General features: G+C 40.6%; 1 protein-coding gene across 1 annotated transcript in view; it reads left to right on the top strand.

Annotated features, from left to right (window-relative positions):
• The first annotated feature begins 13,354 nt into the window (after positions 1 to 13,354).
• The window catches only part of Tm4sf20 (transmembrane 4 L six family member 20), a 13,155-nt gene continuing 5,921 nt past the window's right edge, over positions 13,355 to 20,588 (top strand). Inside the window, exons 1-2 of the mRNA XM_015481479.2 lie at positions 13,355 to 13,588; positions 19,994 to 20,059. Of these exons, the coding sequence (XP_015336965.1) occupies positions 13,406 to 13,588; positions 19,994 to 20,059 (249 nt within the window). The 5' untranslated portion in view covers positions 13,355 to 13,405. The remainder of the gene's footprint in view (positions 13,589 to 19,993; positions 20,060 to 20,588) is intronic.

The raw sequence follows: 20,588 nt of genomic DNA, 5'->3' as shown, positions 1-20,588 counted from the left end.
TTTTTTTTTTTTTTTTTTTTTTTTTTTTTTTTTTTTTTTTTTTTTTTTGATATGTGGAAATCCAGTTTTCCCGGCACTGCTTGTTGATGAGAAATATAGTAATATTAATACTAGATTGCACTGAGTGCTAGTTATCTACTATCTCTGTGCCTACCAATAGTTTACAATCCTCATCTCTCCAAGAAAAGATATAATAGCCAACTTTAAAAGATAATCTATGGTTTTTTTAGAAACACCATAGTATGTGAAAAAGTTTCCCTGTGGGCTAAAAGTTTACCAAACAAGGGTCTTCTGAGGATTTTACCAACCACCTGAGGGTTCTCCTGCTCCCTGTGGATAGAAGGCACAATCAGGCAAAGTGCAGCTCCTCTGGCATTAGCAGCTCTGAGCTTTGAATGTCAGCAGCTCTCAGCCCTCCTTGCTGCTCTCCGGGCAGCTGGGGCAAGCAGCTACCAGGAGCTCTCTGGAACTCTTTCAGCATCCAGACCTAGCAGCTCTGGAGACTCTCTGCCACTCTGGCTGATGGCCACTTTCAGTGTTACCAGTCCTTGGTTGCTGGCTGCTTTCAGTGCCATCAGCCTCAGTGTCACCAGCTCTTAATATAACCAGCTCAGCCTGCTCTACTCAAAATAGAAATCAAGAAAAGGCAAAAGAGGTTTTATTAGGACTTAGGTTGAAGCATAAGAGGAAGCAGTACATGGGCTGTTCTAATAAGGGTATGGGAAAGGCTGCTTTCACAGACAAAAAGGCAGACTCACACATGTGCAGTGTCCTGGCAGCTGTCTGTAGATCTTCTGCTTAGTTACGAGTAGAAGAGTGGCCCCTACCAGACTGAGTGCCACAGTCTGGCTGGGCACAAATGCCGCAGTCTGGCTGGGCACACAATCACGAGCCACCACACAGCTTGTAGATTCAAACAGCAACTCTTTATTCCCAAACTCACACCAGCCGTATACAAACATGTTCTGGGGAAATCCACGTTCTCTGCCCAAATCCACGTTCTCTGCCCAAATCCACCTCCACTGGGCTTCTGTCTCCCAAAATATACTCTGAATCCCGTGAGAACTCAAGGGGAACTCAGGCAGCAGGATACACCCTATTCCCAGGAGGAATAATCTTAAACCTGGAACACCCTAAACTGGATTATCCTAAACTGGGAACACCCTAATCCGCCCTGGTCCTTGAGCAAGGTCACCTACATTCAATGTCATTGCAACATGGGGTACGCTGGCAAGGAAATTGTCATACCTACTTGGCTAATGGCTCCCAGCAACTGAGGACAGCTTAGGAGGCTGTGGGACAGTCATTTGGGATGGACTCACAACTCAAGCTTGCTATACCAAATAAAACTCTCCTGGAGCAGTCATGGACATCTGATATAGCCACAGCTGGGCATAAGGCGTTTGGGGCAGTCATGGTTGTCAAAGTTGGAAGAAAGAAAAAGAAAAAGTGCCTCTTGGGAGGGTCAGGCCTTCTCTTCTGTGTCAAGAATATAGAGAGAAGTTAAAATTCATGCTCTTTTAATTGTGGGTCTATTGTGTTATCTCCATAATATAAATTCACTCATAACTCTTTTCTTTACTTATAGAAATCAAAGTAAAATTCTCCCTCTCGACTCAGGACATGATCTTCCTCATGTTTCTATTATGGGCTGAGCATTTTGTAAGGGCAGAGACTAAAGTGCAGGTACTATAAAAGTAGGTACAGAGTCTATAATCTGTCAGTGCAGAGACCACAGCTATGAGTGCAGGCATCTCCCCCAACCCCACCACAAGGCATGCAAGGTCCACAGCAAAGCACGTAGTGTCCACTGCTGTAAGTCAGAGTCTCCAACTGCTGGGGATTTGCTATTACTACAACTGTATAGAGCAAAGAAAGACAGAAAAAAAAAAAAAAAAGCAAGTAGGCAAGTATAGTCATTTCAGTGATAAATAGATAGAGATGGTAAAATAATCTGTGTGGGGGTATCTGTGAGGGGTGGAGGGGGTACTGTTAAAGACCTCTGGGAAGAGTCAATGTGATGACAAGGAAAGAGCCTTTGGAAGCTGTGATGTGGAGCAAGAGTGGTGAAGCAGAAGGACTAGTCTTGTTTGTTGGTCTATTCCTCCCATTGCCTTGCCCATTCCTGCCTGACCCCAGGGTCCGAAGTGTGGGGCCTGAATTTCCTAGCACCCTAGCCCCCGTGTTCTGGAAGCAGTGTGCATTCTACTTCTGCGAAGGGGAGTGTGAGAGGTGGCTCACAGGGTGCAGTTGAATGTCTCGGTTTTGGCAAATGCAGGGCTTGGCTCCACACATCCTGCCTGTGTGGCTTCCCTGTCAGTCAGCTGAGCCCCGTGCCCGTCTGCAGCAGTTTCCTGTACTTTCCTGGCCTCCCTGATTCTCTAGCAACGCCTAGAGCAGCCATCGTGTCCCAATCCTTTCATTAGTTTGCATTGAAATCTCCAAATTAATTTCATTCTTCACAAACAGTCCTTGGAGTGGATTTTCTTTTCCTGGTTCACCTATAACTATTTTAGAGAGTGCAAAGTTTGGAGAAACAAAGGCACTTACTGGAGAGTGAGAAGGCTGGCCACACTGGGGAAAGGAAGACAGAGGACCCACTGCACGGGGAAGGCCTGACGAGCCAGCCAGAGTTTGGGCTTTATTTGGAAGCTCTGGAAAGGTAGTAGGTGGGTGAAGGTATGGCAGAGAATTGAACAGAAAAAAAAGGAGAAATGGACAAAATGAGAAATAAGAAACAGGTGGAATTAAGCTGGATAATAATGACAAACTTAGCATAACATGAGATAAAAAAGAAAAAAAATGGCTAAAAGCCAACCTGTCAAGTATTAAAGACTATTTGGTTTCTGCTACTTGCCAGATGTTTTCTATCTATTCTGAGGACAAAAGAGGACCAGCTTCAAACTGTAGAAGCGTTCAGTTTAGTTACATGGAAAAATTCCCTGAATGCAGAGAGAGTTGAATAATCTGGACACGACAGACAACTCATGATTTTTGGCTAGAAGAAATCTAATTTGAACAGTTTTGAGTTCAAAACTAACCACTGGATACACATGATTATGGATGATTCAATCCCAAGACAATATCCACTGTATAAAAATTTGACCTTGACTCTAATGCTGTGCGTCAATTACCGCCTTTGTGTTCTAGTCCCCTTGAAGGGCATAATATACATTCTTCAAGTTAAGGAAACATAAAGTATGGCAAAAACCTTCCTTATAACATCGTCATGAGTACGTTACAGACTACGTGAACAATGATAAGGAGGCTATAAATTGTGTTTCATCATCGCATATTAAGAAGTCATTTGCTGAACATGTGATATAAGGTCTATAAATATAGACCTTACAGGCGGGAAATGATAAAGGGAACAGGCAGCCACAATAGGCAATAATGGCTCACCTCTCTCACTGACTCAGGCACTTAGTGAGCCAGCTCTCAGTCTCAGCTTCAAGATAATCGCAATGACGTCACAAGATCAGGGTGTGGGATATGCCCTCCAGTGTCCCTCACCTGTCAGTGCATTTGAATCAGCTCTCTTACCTGGAGATGTGGGAGGTGGAGTCTACGGAAGAGAGAGGGTGTCTCTGCCCTGAAGGTGGAAACCCAGAAAGCAGACCCCAAACTGGACCTCGGGTCCTCGGGCTGAACGGAGCCAGAGACCAAGGTTCAAGAAAGAGAACTGAGAAACTAGAAGTGGAAGAAGCAAGATGGTAGGTGGGCTGGAGCAGTGCCACAGGTGGAGGTGGCACCTCTCTGGCATTAGGCAGGGAACAGACAGAGCCTGCCTGCTGGGGTCACCAACATTGGCCTAGGATCTCAGCTCTAAGTCACCACCTGGGAAACCTTGGGCAAAGTGCTGGAACTCTTCAAGTCTTACTATTTTCATCTTCAAAATAGGAATACTGGCACTTACTGGAGAGCGAGAAGGCTGGCCAAGGATTCAGGTTTGAAAACAAACAAACAAACCTGAAGTGAATCTCCATAGACAGAAACTAAAGCTTCACAGCAAATAATTTAGTAACATTTGATTAAACCACATCTTTAAAAATTAAACAAAAGTATTGACTACAAAATATTTTGCTTTATAGTTAACAAAACATAGGTTATAATCACAACACGCTCCTTTTTAAAACAAAGATGACTCAGATTTGTATGCAAAGTATTGGCCTATCTTTCCTGACGATGCTTCCTGCTGCAGAATTTCTATCAGTTTTCCTGAAGTCTCTCCTAATACCTTGACATGCAAAGAATTCTCTTTCTGTGATATGGTATGTTATTGTCCATATGTTCCCACAAGAACACATAGTGAATGAACAAAAATAATGGTTTTCAACTTTAATTTTTGCTAGATACCCCCCAAAGCCTCCCTCTCTGCATAACATCTAGAAATTATGGATAAAATGGAACAAAGACCTCTTTATATGTAGAGTTGGCTTAAAAGAATAAAGGCAATGAACTCCAGGGGAAGAAGTAAAAGAGGGCTGCATCTAGATGCTGCAGCTGCCTGGGCCAGGCCAAGATGACTGCTGGAGCAGGGAGCCCTGTGGAGAGTATGGCGCCTCCAAGAGCCACCGGAGCTCATGAGCCTTGCGCCTGCTAGGCAAGCACTCTACCACTGAGCTACATCCCCAGCCCTCACACTTCTAAATTGTCTTATTTTGCTTTAGTTTTCCATTGAAATGACCACTTTATAGCATTCTCAATATTTATCTGTTGGATTTATTGTTTTCTTTCACGGATGTGGAAGTTTCAGGGGCAGTGATTTGTGAGTTCACTGACATGGAGCTAGTACATAGTAAGCTCTCAATAAAAATTGCTGGATGAACTGAATTAGCTAATGAGCTGTACTTCAAACAATTCTATGACTCCTTGTAAGTCTTTATGTCCAATGATACTGCATACATGCTCATGCATGCTTTTATATGCATAAAATTGCAGTCATCCCCTAACTCTGAATAGGGGCGGTCCCTAGATCAGAGACTGTGTGGGAAACTACCTCTGTTGAGAAATGAGCAAGATATCTCACTGTTATTTTGCTTGTAACTGTTTACTGCAGATACATAATAAATGATGGTTGGCATTGCTACTTTGATCTTTTCCTGGAAGCTTTAATATTGCTTTGCTGCAAAGAGGACATTAGAATTCAGCCTACTCCACACCCTTACTCTTTCCTTGAGGTAAGAAGGTAGAGAACTGTAATCTCTTGACTATTTTTTGCATTGTTCAAAGTTGAGCCTATGGGCAGAGTTGAGCATTTTGGAAAGATGAGAAACAATAAATGCCAAGATTCATGCATGGAGAAATGTCACACTAAAATAAACATTTTTTGTTTGTTTTCAGTAAGCAATCACAGGTAGTGAAATATGGAATGTGTCATAGGAGCATGGGAGTGATCATGAAATAGAGACACTAGAACTAAGAGAACTTTTTTTGTTCTGTGTGTATGGTGCTAGGGATCAAATCTAGGGTCTTGCACATGCTAAACAAATGCTCTACCACTGAGCTATGCTCCCAACACCTAAAGGAACTATTTGTGACAAAGATACATGAAAGGACCTGCATAAGACAAATATCTGTAGGGGGCCACCTCACACCGCTTTTTTCCAAATACATCCTGTCTCACCTCACAATCACATTCAACAATATTCTCCTGAATGATATCCTACCTATAGAATCCACAGACAACTAAAGAACCAACCAGATATCCAAGGCTGAGGCAGGAGGATTGTGAGTTCAAAGTCAGCCTCAGCAACTTAGTGAGCCCCTAAGCAACTCAGTGAGACCCTGACTCTAAATAAAACATGAAAAGGGGCCTGGAGATGTGGCTTGGTGGTAAAACACCCTTGGTTCAATCCCTTGTACAAAAAAAAAAAAAAAAAAAAGAATGCATTCTCCTTTTTCTTAATAGTTTTCTGTTTGGGGGGATTTAGGAAAGAACAGCAAACAGCTAGGAAGAAGACCACTCCCTATAACAGTAAGATTCGCAATGCACCAATCCAGACCTTGGACAGAGGGAAATGGCATCACGGTGTTGCTTATTAGAAGACACGCTTTCAAGCATTCTAACTGACCTCCCCTGCAGAAAGAATGCCTCATGTTCCCTGGACTATGAGGATCTTCCTCTTCCCGTGCCTACCTCTTCAGAGCTGCCAGCCAGCCATGGAATAAACACAAACATCCCAGAGTTGCTCTCAGTCACCTTCCACACAGGCCAACCCGCTTCTTCTCTACTCTGCAGTCTCGCCACACAGTTTTATGCCTTACCCTCTCTGAGTTGCATGGACCCAGATGAGCACCATTTTTGTTCATACAAAGGTCTAGCTCTGTCATTGGCAGCATCAATATTTCAGTACAAATGGAAATCTTCAGACAGTACATCCAAATATTTAAAAGTGATAATTCATGCTAACAGACTGACTACTAAATAAAATGCATTCATTGCATTATCAAATATACCATCATAACAACCATATGAGGAACTATTTGCAAATCTGTAAATTTTGTCAAGATTTCAAAGACACCTGAATTTAATCACTATTGTATGTATTATAGCTAGGTGATCTCTCGATAGACAAGGATACTGGGGTAAAAAAAATGACATATACATAATTATATCATATTTGTTCAAGAATGTTTTTCCTTACCTTTATTTCAATAAAAGTATTAACTATTTACAAATAATAAGGGTTTAAAAATAATTTGCATTCTATTGTTAATGCTGTAAAGGATTAAAATGAAATATAATAGTATTCAAACTGTACAAAATTTAAATATATTTTCATCAAGAGAACAAACTAAAGAAAGGAAAACAATTACAATAATATTTTTCACATGGTTAAAAGTTAACTTTCTTAAGCTTATATAGTGTCACATGCCTGTAGTCCCAGCTATTCAGGGAACTGAGGAAGAAGAAGGGCTTGAGCCCAGGAGTTTGGGGTCATCTGGGGCAGCAGGTTGAGATAACATCTCTTAAAAAAGAAAAAAATAAGTTAACATTTTTTCAAAATTGTGTACAAAATTAAGACAATTCAAAGCATAATTAATAAGCATTCAAATTTTAAGTGAAAATTATTTGATGAAGCTGCAAAACTTATTTACTATAATACTTATTTTATTTTTTTTTTAAACTTTTTTTTTTTTTTTTTTTAGAATTTTAATATTTTTATTTCTTTAGTTATCGGCGGACACAACATCTTTGTTTGTATGTGGTGCTGAGGATCGAACCCGGGCCGCACGCACGCCAGGCGAGCGCGCTACCGCTTGAGCCACATCCCAGCCCCCTATAATACTTATTTTAAATAAATTTTAACAAAAATGAAAGTAGAAGTTCTCACATGTCTAATGTTTAGTGTTCTTTTATTGCCAAGGTAAATAATTCATAGCCCGTTTCATAATGCAATATTTAGACTATATGTGAGTGAATCTTAGCAAAGTTTGAATGGTTTCATGAAACATCGTTCGGCACTATGCACAACCGTTGCAAATGCCACACAAGACCTTGTGCTCCTTGAAAACAACATGAGAGCACAGGGATAAGCAAGCAATGACATCTACCCCTGCTTACTGGATATGATATTTTATTACACAAGAATATTTTGTACTCATGCTGAGAGGAAGGATTTGACAAGTTAATCTCTTTTCTCTTTCTTAAGTATTTCTGCCATACAAATCTTCTCCACCCTCAGAAGCAATCAACTGGGAAGCCCTGATTGCTCTATGGTATTTAGAGGTAGGCAGCTCTTATTCTGGGGATGTGAGGCAAAAGATGTGGAGAAGTACATCTTTTGTCCTTCTTTTGAAGTACTCAAGCAGTGTTAGTCACAATAGCAAGTGTTCAGGCTTACAGGCTGAGCTCCAGATCCAAAGTGGTAGAAGGCCTTCGTGGTCTTTAATGGATTTGTTTCTTAATAGGTTTATTGTGATATGTGAGATTCTAAATTTCACTGCCCAAGGGAGGGACTCCTCTTGCCTAGTTCTGAGGGTGATGCTGAGTGTGTGAGAAACCTCTGTGATTATTGAAGAATCACCTCTTGTGATGTCACCATGAAAGAGGGATCCTTTTCCCAGGGACAAATGTCCTAGCTAGGGCTCAGCATGGGGTATTGAAATTTCTTGTTTATAAGGATGCTTTCACTCAGATGCAGCCTCCTAGAGGCCTACAGCTTACAAATGAGACTTTCTTATGGTGCATTCTTGGTTATATTTCAAAGGTGATACATGTTTAATTTGTTGAATACAAAATCACAACATTGAATAATATGTTTCTCTGACTACTCTGCCATCCTATTTATGTGCTTCTGTGGAAAGCCTCTATGCTATAATATGGTTCACATTCCTGGGATTCACAGCTCCAAGAGTATATGCATTACTTGTGTATGTGTACTTTCATGTGACTTTCAGGGTACCAGCTGCTCTAGGTCTGGTCCCAGCAACCAAAAGTGTTGCAAATCTGAAAGAGTCCTATTTTTGCTAATTTTTGAGTTTTGAGCTGATTCTCACTATCTCTTTCTTTTTAATTATTATTATTTTTTTTAATGCAGGGAATGAAACTCAGGTCCTCATACACACTAGGCAAGGGTCTACCACTGAGCCACACTCCCAGCCATGTTTCTTGTTGGCAAAACCCAAGGACAACCAATGACAGCAAGGAGCTTAAAAACAGATAGTACAGGCTGGGGTTGTGGCTCAGTGACAGATCACTTGCCTCGCATATATGAGGCACTGGGTTCGATCCTCAACACCACATAAAAATAAATAAACAAAATAAAAATATTGTGCCCAGGTATAACTAAAAAAAGTATTTAAAAAAGCAGATAGTAAAGGCCCCAAAGACTCTTCTCCTTGTAGGAGATTTGGGAAATATTAATATTGAGGCCTCTAATTGGTATAACCTCAAAAAGCATTTCTTTGTACCATCTCTTAAGAAATCAGTGATGACACTGAGTACAAACAGGAAAGGGCAAGTGTCACAGAGCCAATCACGCTTGTGCTTCAAATCAAGATTTCATAGTTAAACTTTGTTTGCTTTTGGAGAAAATAAATACAAGAGCAAAATATTTCAGATCTTTACCGTCCTGTTGTAAACATGTCTTTAAAACAAATACATTCAGAACTAAAATAAGCTATTTGTGAGGTTGAAAAGTCACTAGGAAGGAAGTAAACCAGAGGTTTGCTACAAAATTCTCCCAAGGAATGAGATAAACAACAACAGGGAACTAATCATGTGCTTGAGTCATGCCCAAGCCAAAGATGGTACTTAAGGGCCCCCAGCAGAAGGAGGCTCCAGACCTCCCTCTCCTCTCCTGAGTCCTCTCCTCTCTGCACCTGAGTCCTCTCTACTGACAACATGGGTTGCTGTGGCTGTGGAGGCTGTGGTGGCTGCGGTGGCTATGGTGGCTGTGGTGGCTGTGGTAGCTGTGGCTGCGGTGGCTGCGGTAGCTGCGGTGGCTGCGGTGGCTGCGGTGGCTGCTGTGGCTGCTGTGGCTGCTGTGGCTGCTGCACCCCCAGGACCTGCTGCTGCCGCCGCACCTGCTGCCGCTCCTGTGGCTGTGGCTGTGGGAAGGGCTGCTGCCAGCAGAAGTGCTGCTGTCAGAAGCAGTGCTGCTGCTAGGCGGCCGCCAGCCACTGGGCAGGTGCTGCTGGAGGCCAGGCTCTGTCCTGTGATGAGATCTGTCTGCACTTTAATCTCTCTGGTTCACCTAAATATCAGCCATGTGATTTAACAGAAATACATCTGACTAGAAATCAGAAGACCACATTTCTAGTCCACCTGCTGGAGACGCCTGACCCACAGAAAAGTCAGCCAATCTCCTGAGTCTCACCTATTTACCTCTACAATAATAAGGTGAGCTAAGAATCTCTAAGAACTCTTTCAACTTTAATAGCATGTGAATCTACTGAGTTCTCAAAACTGAAGTCACAGCCTCCCTCCCAACACACACACACTCTGAGGCTTTCTCCCAAGTCTAACCAGGCCTGACCCTGCTTAGCTTCTGAGATCAAGGACATTTGGGGTGTTATGGCCACAGACAACTCAGAGGGGTTTTCCTGTATGCTTAATATTGTTCTCCAGTCTGCACTTTGACTATGGTGGACATTAAAATCCATTCATATAAAAAATTCACCCTCAGTCCAATGAGAACCATTAATCATAATCTGTATTACAACAAAATCAAGCCAAAGCTCACTTTATATGGGCATAAAAATTCACATTAATGAGCTCAGTGGAATGAAACAATGCTTTTTAATATATTCCATTCATCTGAAATATTTGTTTGTGGAATTCCTCTACTTTTTTGTCTGCTTATATAAATTATATATTGTATATTTCTTACATTTTCTAATGTTCCTTTATTTTCTTAAATACAACTTCTTAATAAAACATTGGGAAAATATAACATGTTTTTGTCTTGGTTTTGCTTTGCTTGTTAAGGGATGGAGCTAATGTTTGGCAACACAAGTTGCAGACTTTGGGAATGGTATGAGATGAAAGATAAGAGATACTGACTTTATTAGTTAATGCAAGCTACTGTGACAAATTGACACACAACTAGATAATGAATCAACATAATTTTTTTTTCTTGTTGATATCAACTATTTTGAGCAGGTCTTGGTGGGCAGAAGGGCATGTGGGTTGAGGATGCTGTTCTTTACTTAGTCATTCAGGGATCTGGGTTGACAAGCGTTAACATTTTTTTAAACATCTCTTCTAATATAGCTTTACTGTCTCTTGTCTATGGTGGAATAAAAGAGGATACGCAAAGCCCACCATTTTTTAAAGTTTTTAGGTTCGTGACACAACTTCCTTTCTCTCTCTTACTATTGGCTAGAAGTAGTCACATGGTCCTACCTAGACGGAAAGTGGGGTTCCGGGAAATGGGGAAGTGCAGAGATGTAATATAAAAGGAAAATGCATCAGTACTGCATGGACAATTATCTATGTGTCCCTTGTAAAGCCCACACTCTAATGAAACTCTCAACTGGTTTGACTGTAGTGTGTTTGGAAGAAGTTGGGCTAAGGCAACATGGGTGGGTGTTTATCATTCATTCAGATCACTTGAGTTTCTCCTGAGGGTAGCCAACAGGAGCTATCATAATGTCATGTGAACCTGCCATAGGGTGGAGCTTCAGCGACAAGAGGTGAGAAGATTGAGCAGAAGACAGTAGGCTCTAGAGTATCTTAACCCTCGTTTTTAAAATGTTATATATCATTCCAGAGTCACAGTATAACTACAATTCAAATTGTTTTTGAAGGATCTGGTATATGGTAACCCTAGATAATCTAGAAAACAGTTTTTCCATACAGTTTAATGAGATCACTATGATGGCTCTATGAACTGTCTTGTTCAATATCCATTTCAGTGTCCTTCTGGTTTTTCTTTCTGTATAGCAGAGGTAGGGTGATTAGAAACCACACTTCCCAGAATCCTCTGTATGTGGGGTCTGGATATCGCAACAATTAGATCAATCCTTGAGGGGCAGGGAAGACGGACGGCATGAGGTGAAACCGTCTTCTTATTCTTGTCTATTACTGCTGAAAGGGAGGATGTGGCTGGGGGAGCACACTGAGTCCTGGATCCAGATAATACTCCTGGGACCATATAATAGTTTTGTGGAAATTAAGAAACAGTTGCAGTGGCAACCATAGTCAAATTCCATGTTTCAGGGTCCAATCACTAGCTTGGAGGGTGTGACAGGGTAAGGACCGGAACAGTGGCAGGGGTCTCCCGGGCAGTAGCTACAGTGCTTGAACTTGGAATATTTTGTTGGGAGATCTCAATTTCCTTGCCTTTCTGACTACTGCAGAGGCAACAGCTCCCCTGGGGCCAGTTCAACTGTGGTGTCCTGGGAAGCGCTCTGTCAGCCACTTTGGCCCCCAGCCTGTCCTTCTGCCCTTTCAACAATTTTGCACACAAAATTCCCCAATTGCATCTTGTCTCACGTAACGCAGCTAGCAGAACTTTGATTTTCCGCAAGTGACTGACACTGGTGAAATGCCCTTCTCATAACCTTTTCACATCAAATTTCAACCATCTTCCAAAGCTGAGTAGAATCCTAGTTCCCAGTGCCTCTGACAGAACCCACTTCAGAGGATTTTGCTATTTGGATGTGCCATGTGACAAGTTATTAAAATACTTTGGGTATTTAGTAGCTTTCGGTTTTAGCTCTTTTAGTTGCAGAAAAACAGAAAGCCATTAAAAAGAATATAAAAGAGATAATTTATTATGATACACTAGGGCATCTCATGAAAAACAAAGACAGGACCTGAGATCAGGCTTCATAAGGTAGAGATCAAGAAGTAGCGAGCCACTGAAAAGTCACATGATCTCTGGCCTCCCCTCCGTCACATCTGTTCCTCCTCTTCCTTCCTGTCCTCCTGTTGTCTCACTTGCTACAGTCATTCACACCTCATTTCCAATAGCATCTGCTGAATCTGTGCTCTGAACTGTGATGGGGACTGCACAGAGGTGGAAGGAAGGAACAGTAGGTACCAGAGCTGCCTCATGATTGATTCTATGCTTCTGGATACACTGGTTTGAATTTCACCACCCACTCATTCGGAAGCTCTGCCCTGGCCATGTTTGTTTGTTTTAAAGCCTATCCAACTGAACCTGTAGAAGTGTCTATGAAAGCACAGTCCAGAAATGTAAAATACTGTACACAGCCCAGTAAGTGTTCAAGGTTTGAATAAAATAAAACAATCTCCTCTTCAATCTCTCTTCCACTGCTATCGTTCATTCTGGTTTCCATCTTTGATCATTTTCAATCTGGTAGTGTTAGCCAAACTTCCTACATTTCTTAGGTGGTCTATTTCCAAATGGACTAGTCTATAAGACTGGAATAATACAACAAAAAATTATTGGGCATATGAGAGCAAACAGCCTGACTGAGCCCTAATATATTGACTAATCATTTGCAGAAAATATTTTTCTCCCAATCCCATGTATGTTCATAGTCTAGTTGAATAATTTCAAAAAATAAGGGAATTTCAGAGCTGATATCGATATTATAGGAAAAATGGTTAATGTTAGTTGGATATACTTGTCCTCACTTTCCATAAGGCATACTAGTAAAATAAAAATATTTGAGGGGAACTTATCTTAAACCCATTCATTTTTCTTCTTCCAGCTTATATGTGCCTATTTTCATGTGTAAATTTATCTCACAGCAACCGCAGATATTTTTCTGCCTTCCTTCCTTTACCATATCATAATATAAAATTATCCTTAGTTCCCATCATAAGCCTCATAATAACGTCCCACCCTATTGGACTCTGAACTACTTTCCGCAATTCATTTTTCAAAAGTGCTAAACTTTAACCAGAACGTTTGGATAAAAGGCAAGACCGTGCCATGCCAGCACAGCCACTTGGACAAGGTTTCTCACTGAACCGGGGGTGACCATGACGTGCTGTGAAGGGTGGACATCCTGCAATGGAATCTGCCTGCTGATTCTACTTGTGATTGGAGTAGTTCTCAATGCGATCCCTCTGGGTATCGACTTAGTTGAGCAAGACAAAGATTTTCCAAACCCCATCTCTTGCTATGAGTGGTGGTTCCCAGGAATTATAGGAGCAGGTTTGATGGTGAGTAATGTTTATTTGACTTGATTTGGAGACGGGCCTGCTTGGTTTTTAACACTCCTAAAGACTGTCTTTCAGCCTTGCTGTCAGATATGGATGGTTAGGAGCAGTGGTGTCGTATCAATTTATATTGGTCACTAGTGAACAATGGTAAATTAAATAAACTACGTGATGCTGGATAGGGACATTTTAAATCCATTCCCTCAACTTCCCTTTGCCCTATACCAGTCTCTAAGGATTTACAGGGAATACAACAGAAATGGGAAGTTGCTCAGTGGGAGTGAGAAAGAACATTCCCCTACAGGATGAGCAGCCTGCATGATAAAGGTATGGCTTGGCTGTGGCACCACTTGCATGTGAAAGGAGCTGGCCTGAGAGGTGCAGCCTGAAATCCTGGGTTTCTCATCTCACGGGCTTGTTGGCTTGGCTCTGACCTAAGGCCCAGAATGTCATGGAATTTAATAGTTTGACGATGACCAATGGGTCTACCTTTGTTGCGTAGTGCAATACAGAACTCATGAGCATACTTGATCACAAACACCGGAGGCATCTGCAGCAGACCTGGCCAGGACCCACTAGTATGGTGAAATTCTGTTTTCAGACTATCTCAGCTATAGGTCTTTCTCCAAAATATTACAGTGAGAAAATCATCTGTGCCGTGCTTTAGTTCCCATATTTGTAAAATAAGGCAGTGGTTATTGAAGTTGAAAATTCAGCATCCAGGAAGTTTGCTTTTGTTTGTTCTACCACTTGTGTGCTATATCAGGGGCTCTAGTTAGTGATGGAGAAATGAGTTTCCGTGTGTGTGTGTGTGTGTGTGTGTGTGTGTGTGTGTGTGAGAGAGAGAGAGAGAGAGAGAGAGAGAGAGCTGCAAGCACTACTATAAACTGTTTTGGAGAGAATGAAATACGGAAGTAACTTCTAAAGAAATTTACAATACACAAAAGAAAAAGAAATTTGGGATATAGTTTTCTACTTGAATCACTATTTTTGTTCCCCCAGTACAAGGATTAAACTTGCCTCCCATACTCAAGCCAAGTACTCTACCTCTGAGCCACATCCCCAGTCCATTTTGCTTTGTATTTTGAGACTGGGTCTTGCTAAGTTGTCCAGAAAGCCCTTGAACTTGCGATCCCTCTGCTTTAGCCTCTTGAGTTGCTGGGATTACAGGTATGCATCACTGCCCCCTGCTTGAATCACTAATTCTTAAAGATGATCAGTTTCTGCTAGTGGTTATATTCCCAGACTTCTATAAAAATACTTTTTGGCCATTGTATTTTAAACTTCAGATAAAACTTCATCCTTGGGCTGCGACACTGGATTTGAAACCACTTCATCATCAAAACTCCATTCTAGAAAGCATCCTGAAAGGTTGATGGCTTCTTTGCTTTTACCATCATGCGTAATCTATTCACCTGCTTTAGGTAGAAAGAATTAACAGGAAAGATTTTAGAAAGTTCTAGGGTTTGTTTGTTTTTGTTTTTGATTCTTATTTTAGGGACTGTACTCAGGGCCTCACAGATAATAGTCAAGAACTCTACCATTGAGCTATATCCCCAGCCTTTTTTATTTCTTATTTTGAGACAGGGGCTTGCTAAGTTGCCAGGCTGGTCTTGATCCCTGGCTCTGGGCTGCTTCTTTAAACTGCCATGACAACTCTCTTCCAGGCCAAAAGAGAGAAAATATATTTCTCAGCAGCATGAAGAAACTGAAAATCCTTGTGTCTATTTCTCCCCCTGTAGAAAGCTTCTCCCTGCCTGAGTAGGTGAGCCTCCTCTGCACCTAGCCTAAGCAGAAGCCAGAGGTTGACTTTTCCATTATAACTTAATAATAATGGAAATTTATGTAAAGTTTCTAACCATTCCTGAGTTAAGATAATCCATTTGAATTAACTCATGTAGCTTTAGATATAAATTGGCCTTTCCATAAGCCCATGATATTTTTTTTTTTTTAAATTTCCTGACTAGTATTAAAGAAGCCTGAGGTTGTCGTGGTACATACCTATAGTCCTCTTCTTTTGAGAGAGAGCAGGAGCAGGGGGAGGGAAGAGAGAAAGACACAGAGACAGATAGAGGGACATAAATAAATCCTCCATTTATTGACAATCTGCTAGGTGCCAACTACTGGTTCATATATTACATTGTTATCTCATTTAAGCTCCCAGTTATCTGAATAGATATTATCAACGGTACTTTATGGGCCGGAAAACAGGAAGGATAGTAGGGTTAGTAAGGTCACAGGGTGGGTGTGAAACCCAATTCCAGATTCATCTGATTCCAAAGCTAGCAAAGTACCATAGTTCTTAACACCTGTCTCAGAGGAGGTAAAAGATAAAATCCATAATGTAATCCATAAAGTTAAGTTACCAGGAAACTGGTCCCAAAAAGGTTATTTATGCTTATGAAACAGTTTCAGAGAATCTGGACTTCCTTGTTCACAACTCAATCTATTTTACCACCCTCAATAAATATTAACCAAAGCTTTTGATGCCAGACTACCCATATTCCTTAGTATTACAGAATGGCATCAAACTCTCTGAAAGCTTCTCCCTGCCTGAGTAGGTGAGCCTCCTCTGCACCTAGCCTAAGCAGAAGCCAGAGGTTGACTTTTCCATCATAACTTAATAATGGAAATTTCTGTAAAGTTTCTAACCATTCCTGAGTTAAGATAATCCATTTGAATTAACTCATGAAGTGCACTTTACAAATAACTTCAGACTCTAGGCTATGCGCACAAGCAAACAGGTGGGTGGTAGAAGGGCCCAGAAGAGAGGAATGATTTCCTTGGCTCTCTACAGAACGTGGAAGAATCTTTTCCAAAGAGAATGATGCCCTTTAAAACATGTCAAAATACTGACTACTTCAAAATACTGACCTCACAATAAACTTGTAAATACACAGAAACATTTATAAAGAAGAAGAAATCACTACCTGTGATAAGCCTTCGAGCATAGTTCTTTAAGTCTTTGGGAACTTGCTGTAGCATGTCAAATTAGTACTGCTTCAAAAATGGGGCATTTTTCAGGAAGTTGCTAATAATACAACCTCTGGAATTCGTTATTGATTACTTCATGAAAATACTTTTCTTTTATGCTTTTATGACTTACCCTAATCAGAGGCAAACATTTTATCTTTTGAAATCATTACAAAGTAAAAAATGTACAATTAATTATCTTTAACTTCATATCTGCTAAAGATCAACACAAATATTACTTGTTCAAGTATTAAAATATATTTAAAATGTTTCCTTGAAAAGTATAAACAGAAAGGCCATTTTATTTACCTAAAGTTAATTATAAGCCTGAACTTAATCATGCCTTTTTTTTAGTTCACTTATTACACTTATTACATAATGGCAATTTATCAAAGTCAATCAATACAATCTTAATAGAAAACAAATGTTGAAAGTTAAATAGATTAGAAGATATTGAGTAACAGGTATTTGTGAAATATAGTTTTTATATTTATGGTGAACAATGCCTTTGGGTGTTGCTCTCCTGTTCAAGTGATTAGAGAACCCTCAGATATCTGAGTTCTGTCACAGAGTTTTCACTTGTCTTAAGTTCTTCCAAGCTTCCTTTGTAGAACTGCATAAGTTCTAAAACTGAATAAAAGAAAGACTAGCAAAACTTTTAATTAAAAAAAAAAACTTCATGCATTCAAATATGCTTAGGAATGGAAGAGAAAGAGCATTCTCATAATTATTCATTTTGGCAGGGGATTACCTGGAAGATGTCTAATTCAGTTACATGTACGCACTCAACACACATAAACTTTCACTTTTTAATGTCCACCCCATATGTAGCGCCTCCCATTTCCAAAGCTCTGAATGGGCAAAATGTTTGAAACATCATGAGTTGTTAAGTTACCCACCATGGCAAAATAAAAATGTGTTGACATGCCATGAAGTTGACTGGGTGATGATTCATACATTGCAAGTTGTTACTTTACAAACCCCCTTTGCAAGGGAATCATATGCGTAAATATTCAATATCTCTGAAATAAGTTAATCCTTAAGAAAGTCACCAGAATTTAATTTATACCAACCGGGAAAATGGAATGATTTGATGTTGCTCCATTTTCTTTTAAAAGATTCATTCCCCCCCCTTTTTTTTTTGGTTTTGTTTTCCAATTTATTTTTTTTTTAATTTTTATTTGTTTTAATTAGTTACACATGACAGTACAATGACCTTGACATATCATACATTTGAATCAGATATAATTTCTCATTTTTCTGAGGGTACAGGTGCAGAATCACATTGGTCATGCAGTCACGTATATACACAGCAATAATAATGTCTATTTTATTCTATTGTCCTTCCTTTCCCCCCACCCCTCCCCTCCCGTCACTTCTCTCTACCCAATCTAAGGTGACGCAATTTTCTTTTCCTCACATCTTCATACATGTATTTTGTATAACGATGAGGGTCTCCTTCCGTCTTCCATGCAATTCCCCTTCTCCCTCCCTTTCCCTCCCACCTCTCTTCCCTATTTAGAGGTAATCTTCTTCTCATGCTCTTCCTCCCTATCCCATTTTGATTCATTCCCTTTCTAACTTAGTACTTGATAAAACTTTTGTGTAAAGAGCCAGATGTGACTATTTGAGGGTTTGCAATCCAGTCTCTTCCACAATTTAACTCTACTATTGTTGCACAAAAGTAGTGGTAACAATATGTACATGAATGTGCACAGTAGTATTCCAATAAAACTTAATTTACATAGTTTGCCAGTTCTTGTCCTAAACTTGTACTATAAGCTCAGAGGCAGCTGATGAATACAATAAAAGGTTCAGTGTATGAATGCTGATACGTATTTGGGGGCTAAAATTTCCTTTTCCTTTCCTTCTGGGCTTTCAGCTCTGCCTCCTCACCCCCATGTGGCCAAACAGCTATATGTACGTGTGGCCTCTGATTTGCAAGAGGATTGGTGGTATTCAAGGTAATGTGTAAGCAAAGCTTGATAACATACAAAGTGACCTGGAGTCAGAGCATGATCATATGTTAGGAAGTATTAGAAAAGTGCCTTTGTGAGAGGTATAAATCTTAGACCTGTTACGAAGGAACAAAGGTAGATAGATACATATCTTTCTAAAGGACCAGGGAAGGGGCCGTTAGAAGGATATGATAAGCAAGGGTGCTGTTGAGGAGCATAAGAACAAACTCTATGTAGGAAGAGGAGAGGGTTTTAGGACCCAGTCCTTGTGGAACAGTGTTTAAGAGCCCCATAGGCCTAGTTTTGAGTTCCAAATTTTAGCCCCCAAATACATATCACTCTTCCACCTTACTTGGCAAGCTACTCAAACTTCTTGTGGCTCTCTGTTTTCCCACTGGCATGGTGGTGCACACCTATAATCTAGTGACTCAGGAGGCTGGAGGATCACAAGTTCAAGGCCAGCCTCAACAACTTATCAAGGCTCTGTCTCAAAATAAAAAAGTAGCTCAGTGGTAGAGCATCCCTGGGATCAATCCACAGTAACAATAAATAAATAAATAAATGTGTATATCATAGGATTGATCACAAGAGTTTTGTGAGGATGGCATAAACTATAGCATGTAAATCGCCGACGACAGAGCCTGGCGTGCAGTTAGAGAGCTCAGAGATGTTAAAAACAAGACCAGGAGACAGAATCACTCAGGGACAGCTGGGCTGAGATGGCAAAAACACTTCGGGCTAAAATTTCACAAGTGGAAGGAAGTAATTTACATTCCACCCTTCAATGACACAAAACTCCTTCTAGTACGAATTTCTAGTCATAGCTGCTGACTAAATATTTCTAAATACTGAAGTACCAAAAACATGGCAGCATTTATTACAGCTTTCCTTGGCAATATGTGTTTCCTTTCACATGGAATGCAATGTGGACAAGACTTCTGAACATCGGTGAGATCATTAGGGATCGTGTATAAAGAAGCAGAAGAGACAAGGTGGAACCCAAAGCAATTTGCAAATAGAGGCTTGGGGAGACTAGCAAGGTGAAAGTGGCCCTGAGAGAAGACAGGCAGGCAAATAGGGTGTGGGTGATAGAACGGCCAGGCAAATAAAACCATTGTGTTCTTTTCTGGAGGCTTACCAGACTCATGCATACAACTGATGGGAAACTGGAATGAATAAATAAATGACCCTAATCTATTTAAAATCTAAGTTTCTCTGTAGATGACTCAGGAAACTTACAGTGTAGACCAGAGACTTTATAAATGCCATCTGAATACCTCCTCCCCCATCCCATTTTAATCTTAATGGTTGAAATTGGGATCAAAAGGTTCCCAAGATAAGTGTGTTGCCAAATTTCCTCTCTTGTTCTCTGGAGACCTGATTTCCCACAACTGGTGGTAAATGAAAGGTGAAGATGATTGTTTTTTCACTGGATGAGAAGAAACAATACTCATATTTCTTGTAATGTAATTTCCAGGTCATTCCAGCCACAACAATGTCCTTGGCAGCAAGAAAAAGAGGATGTTGCAACAACAGGACTGGGGTGAGTACTGGGCTATCGGTTTGAAGCAGAAGGGCATTAACAGCTATTCACATCCAAGCAAAGCCACTCTGGGTCATCTGCCCCTACTGAATCACAGCAGGGCTCCACTGGCAGGGCCACAATCCTAGAATCACAGTATTTAGGGTGATTTGATAATAATATGGAAATTAAGCAAGGTTCCCCCCCCCTCAGAAAAATTTAACTTTGGAGCTAGTCTTTGTTCCTTTCCTCATTCTTTAGTTCACTTATCCAAAAATTTTCAAAGAAAGAAGATTTATAGCTGGGCATGGTGCCACACACTTATAATCCCAGTGGCTCAGAAGGTTGAGGCAGAAGGATAGAGAGTTCAAAGCCAGCCTCAGCAAGTTAGTGAGGCTCTAAGCAACTTAGCAAGACCATGTCTCAAAATGAAACATAAAAAAGGGCTGGGGATGTGGCTCAGTGGTCAAGGACACCAAAAAAAGAAAAAATATATTTTTTTCAGAGACAGTGACAAGCCCAATCGTTTTTTATATGAGCATAATCCTGT

This window comes from Marmota marmota, unplaced genomic scaffold (assembly GCF_001458135.2).
Source record: "Marmota marmota marmota unplaced genomic scaffold, marMar, whole genome shotgun sequence".
Lineage (NCBI taxonomy): Eukaryota > Metazoa > Chordata > Mammalia > Rodentia > Sciuridae > Marmota > Marmota marmota.
The sequence above is the reverse complement of the archived record's forward strand: the minus strand, read 5'-3'. Positions and strand labels throughout refer to the sequence as shown.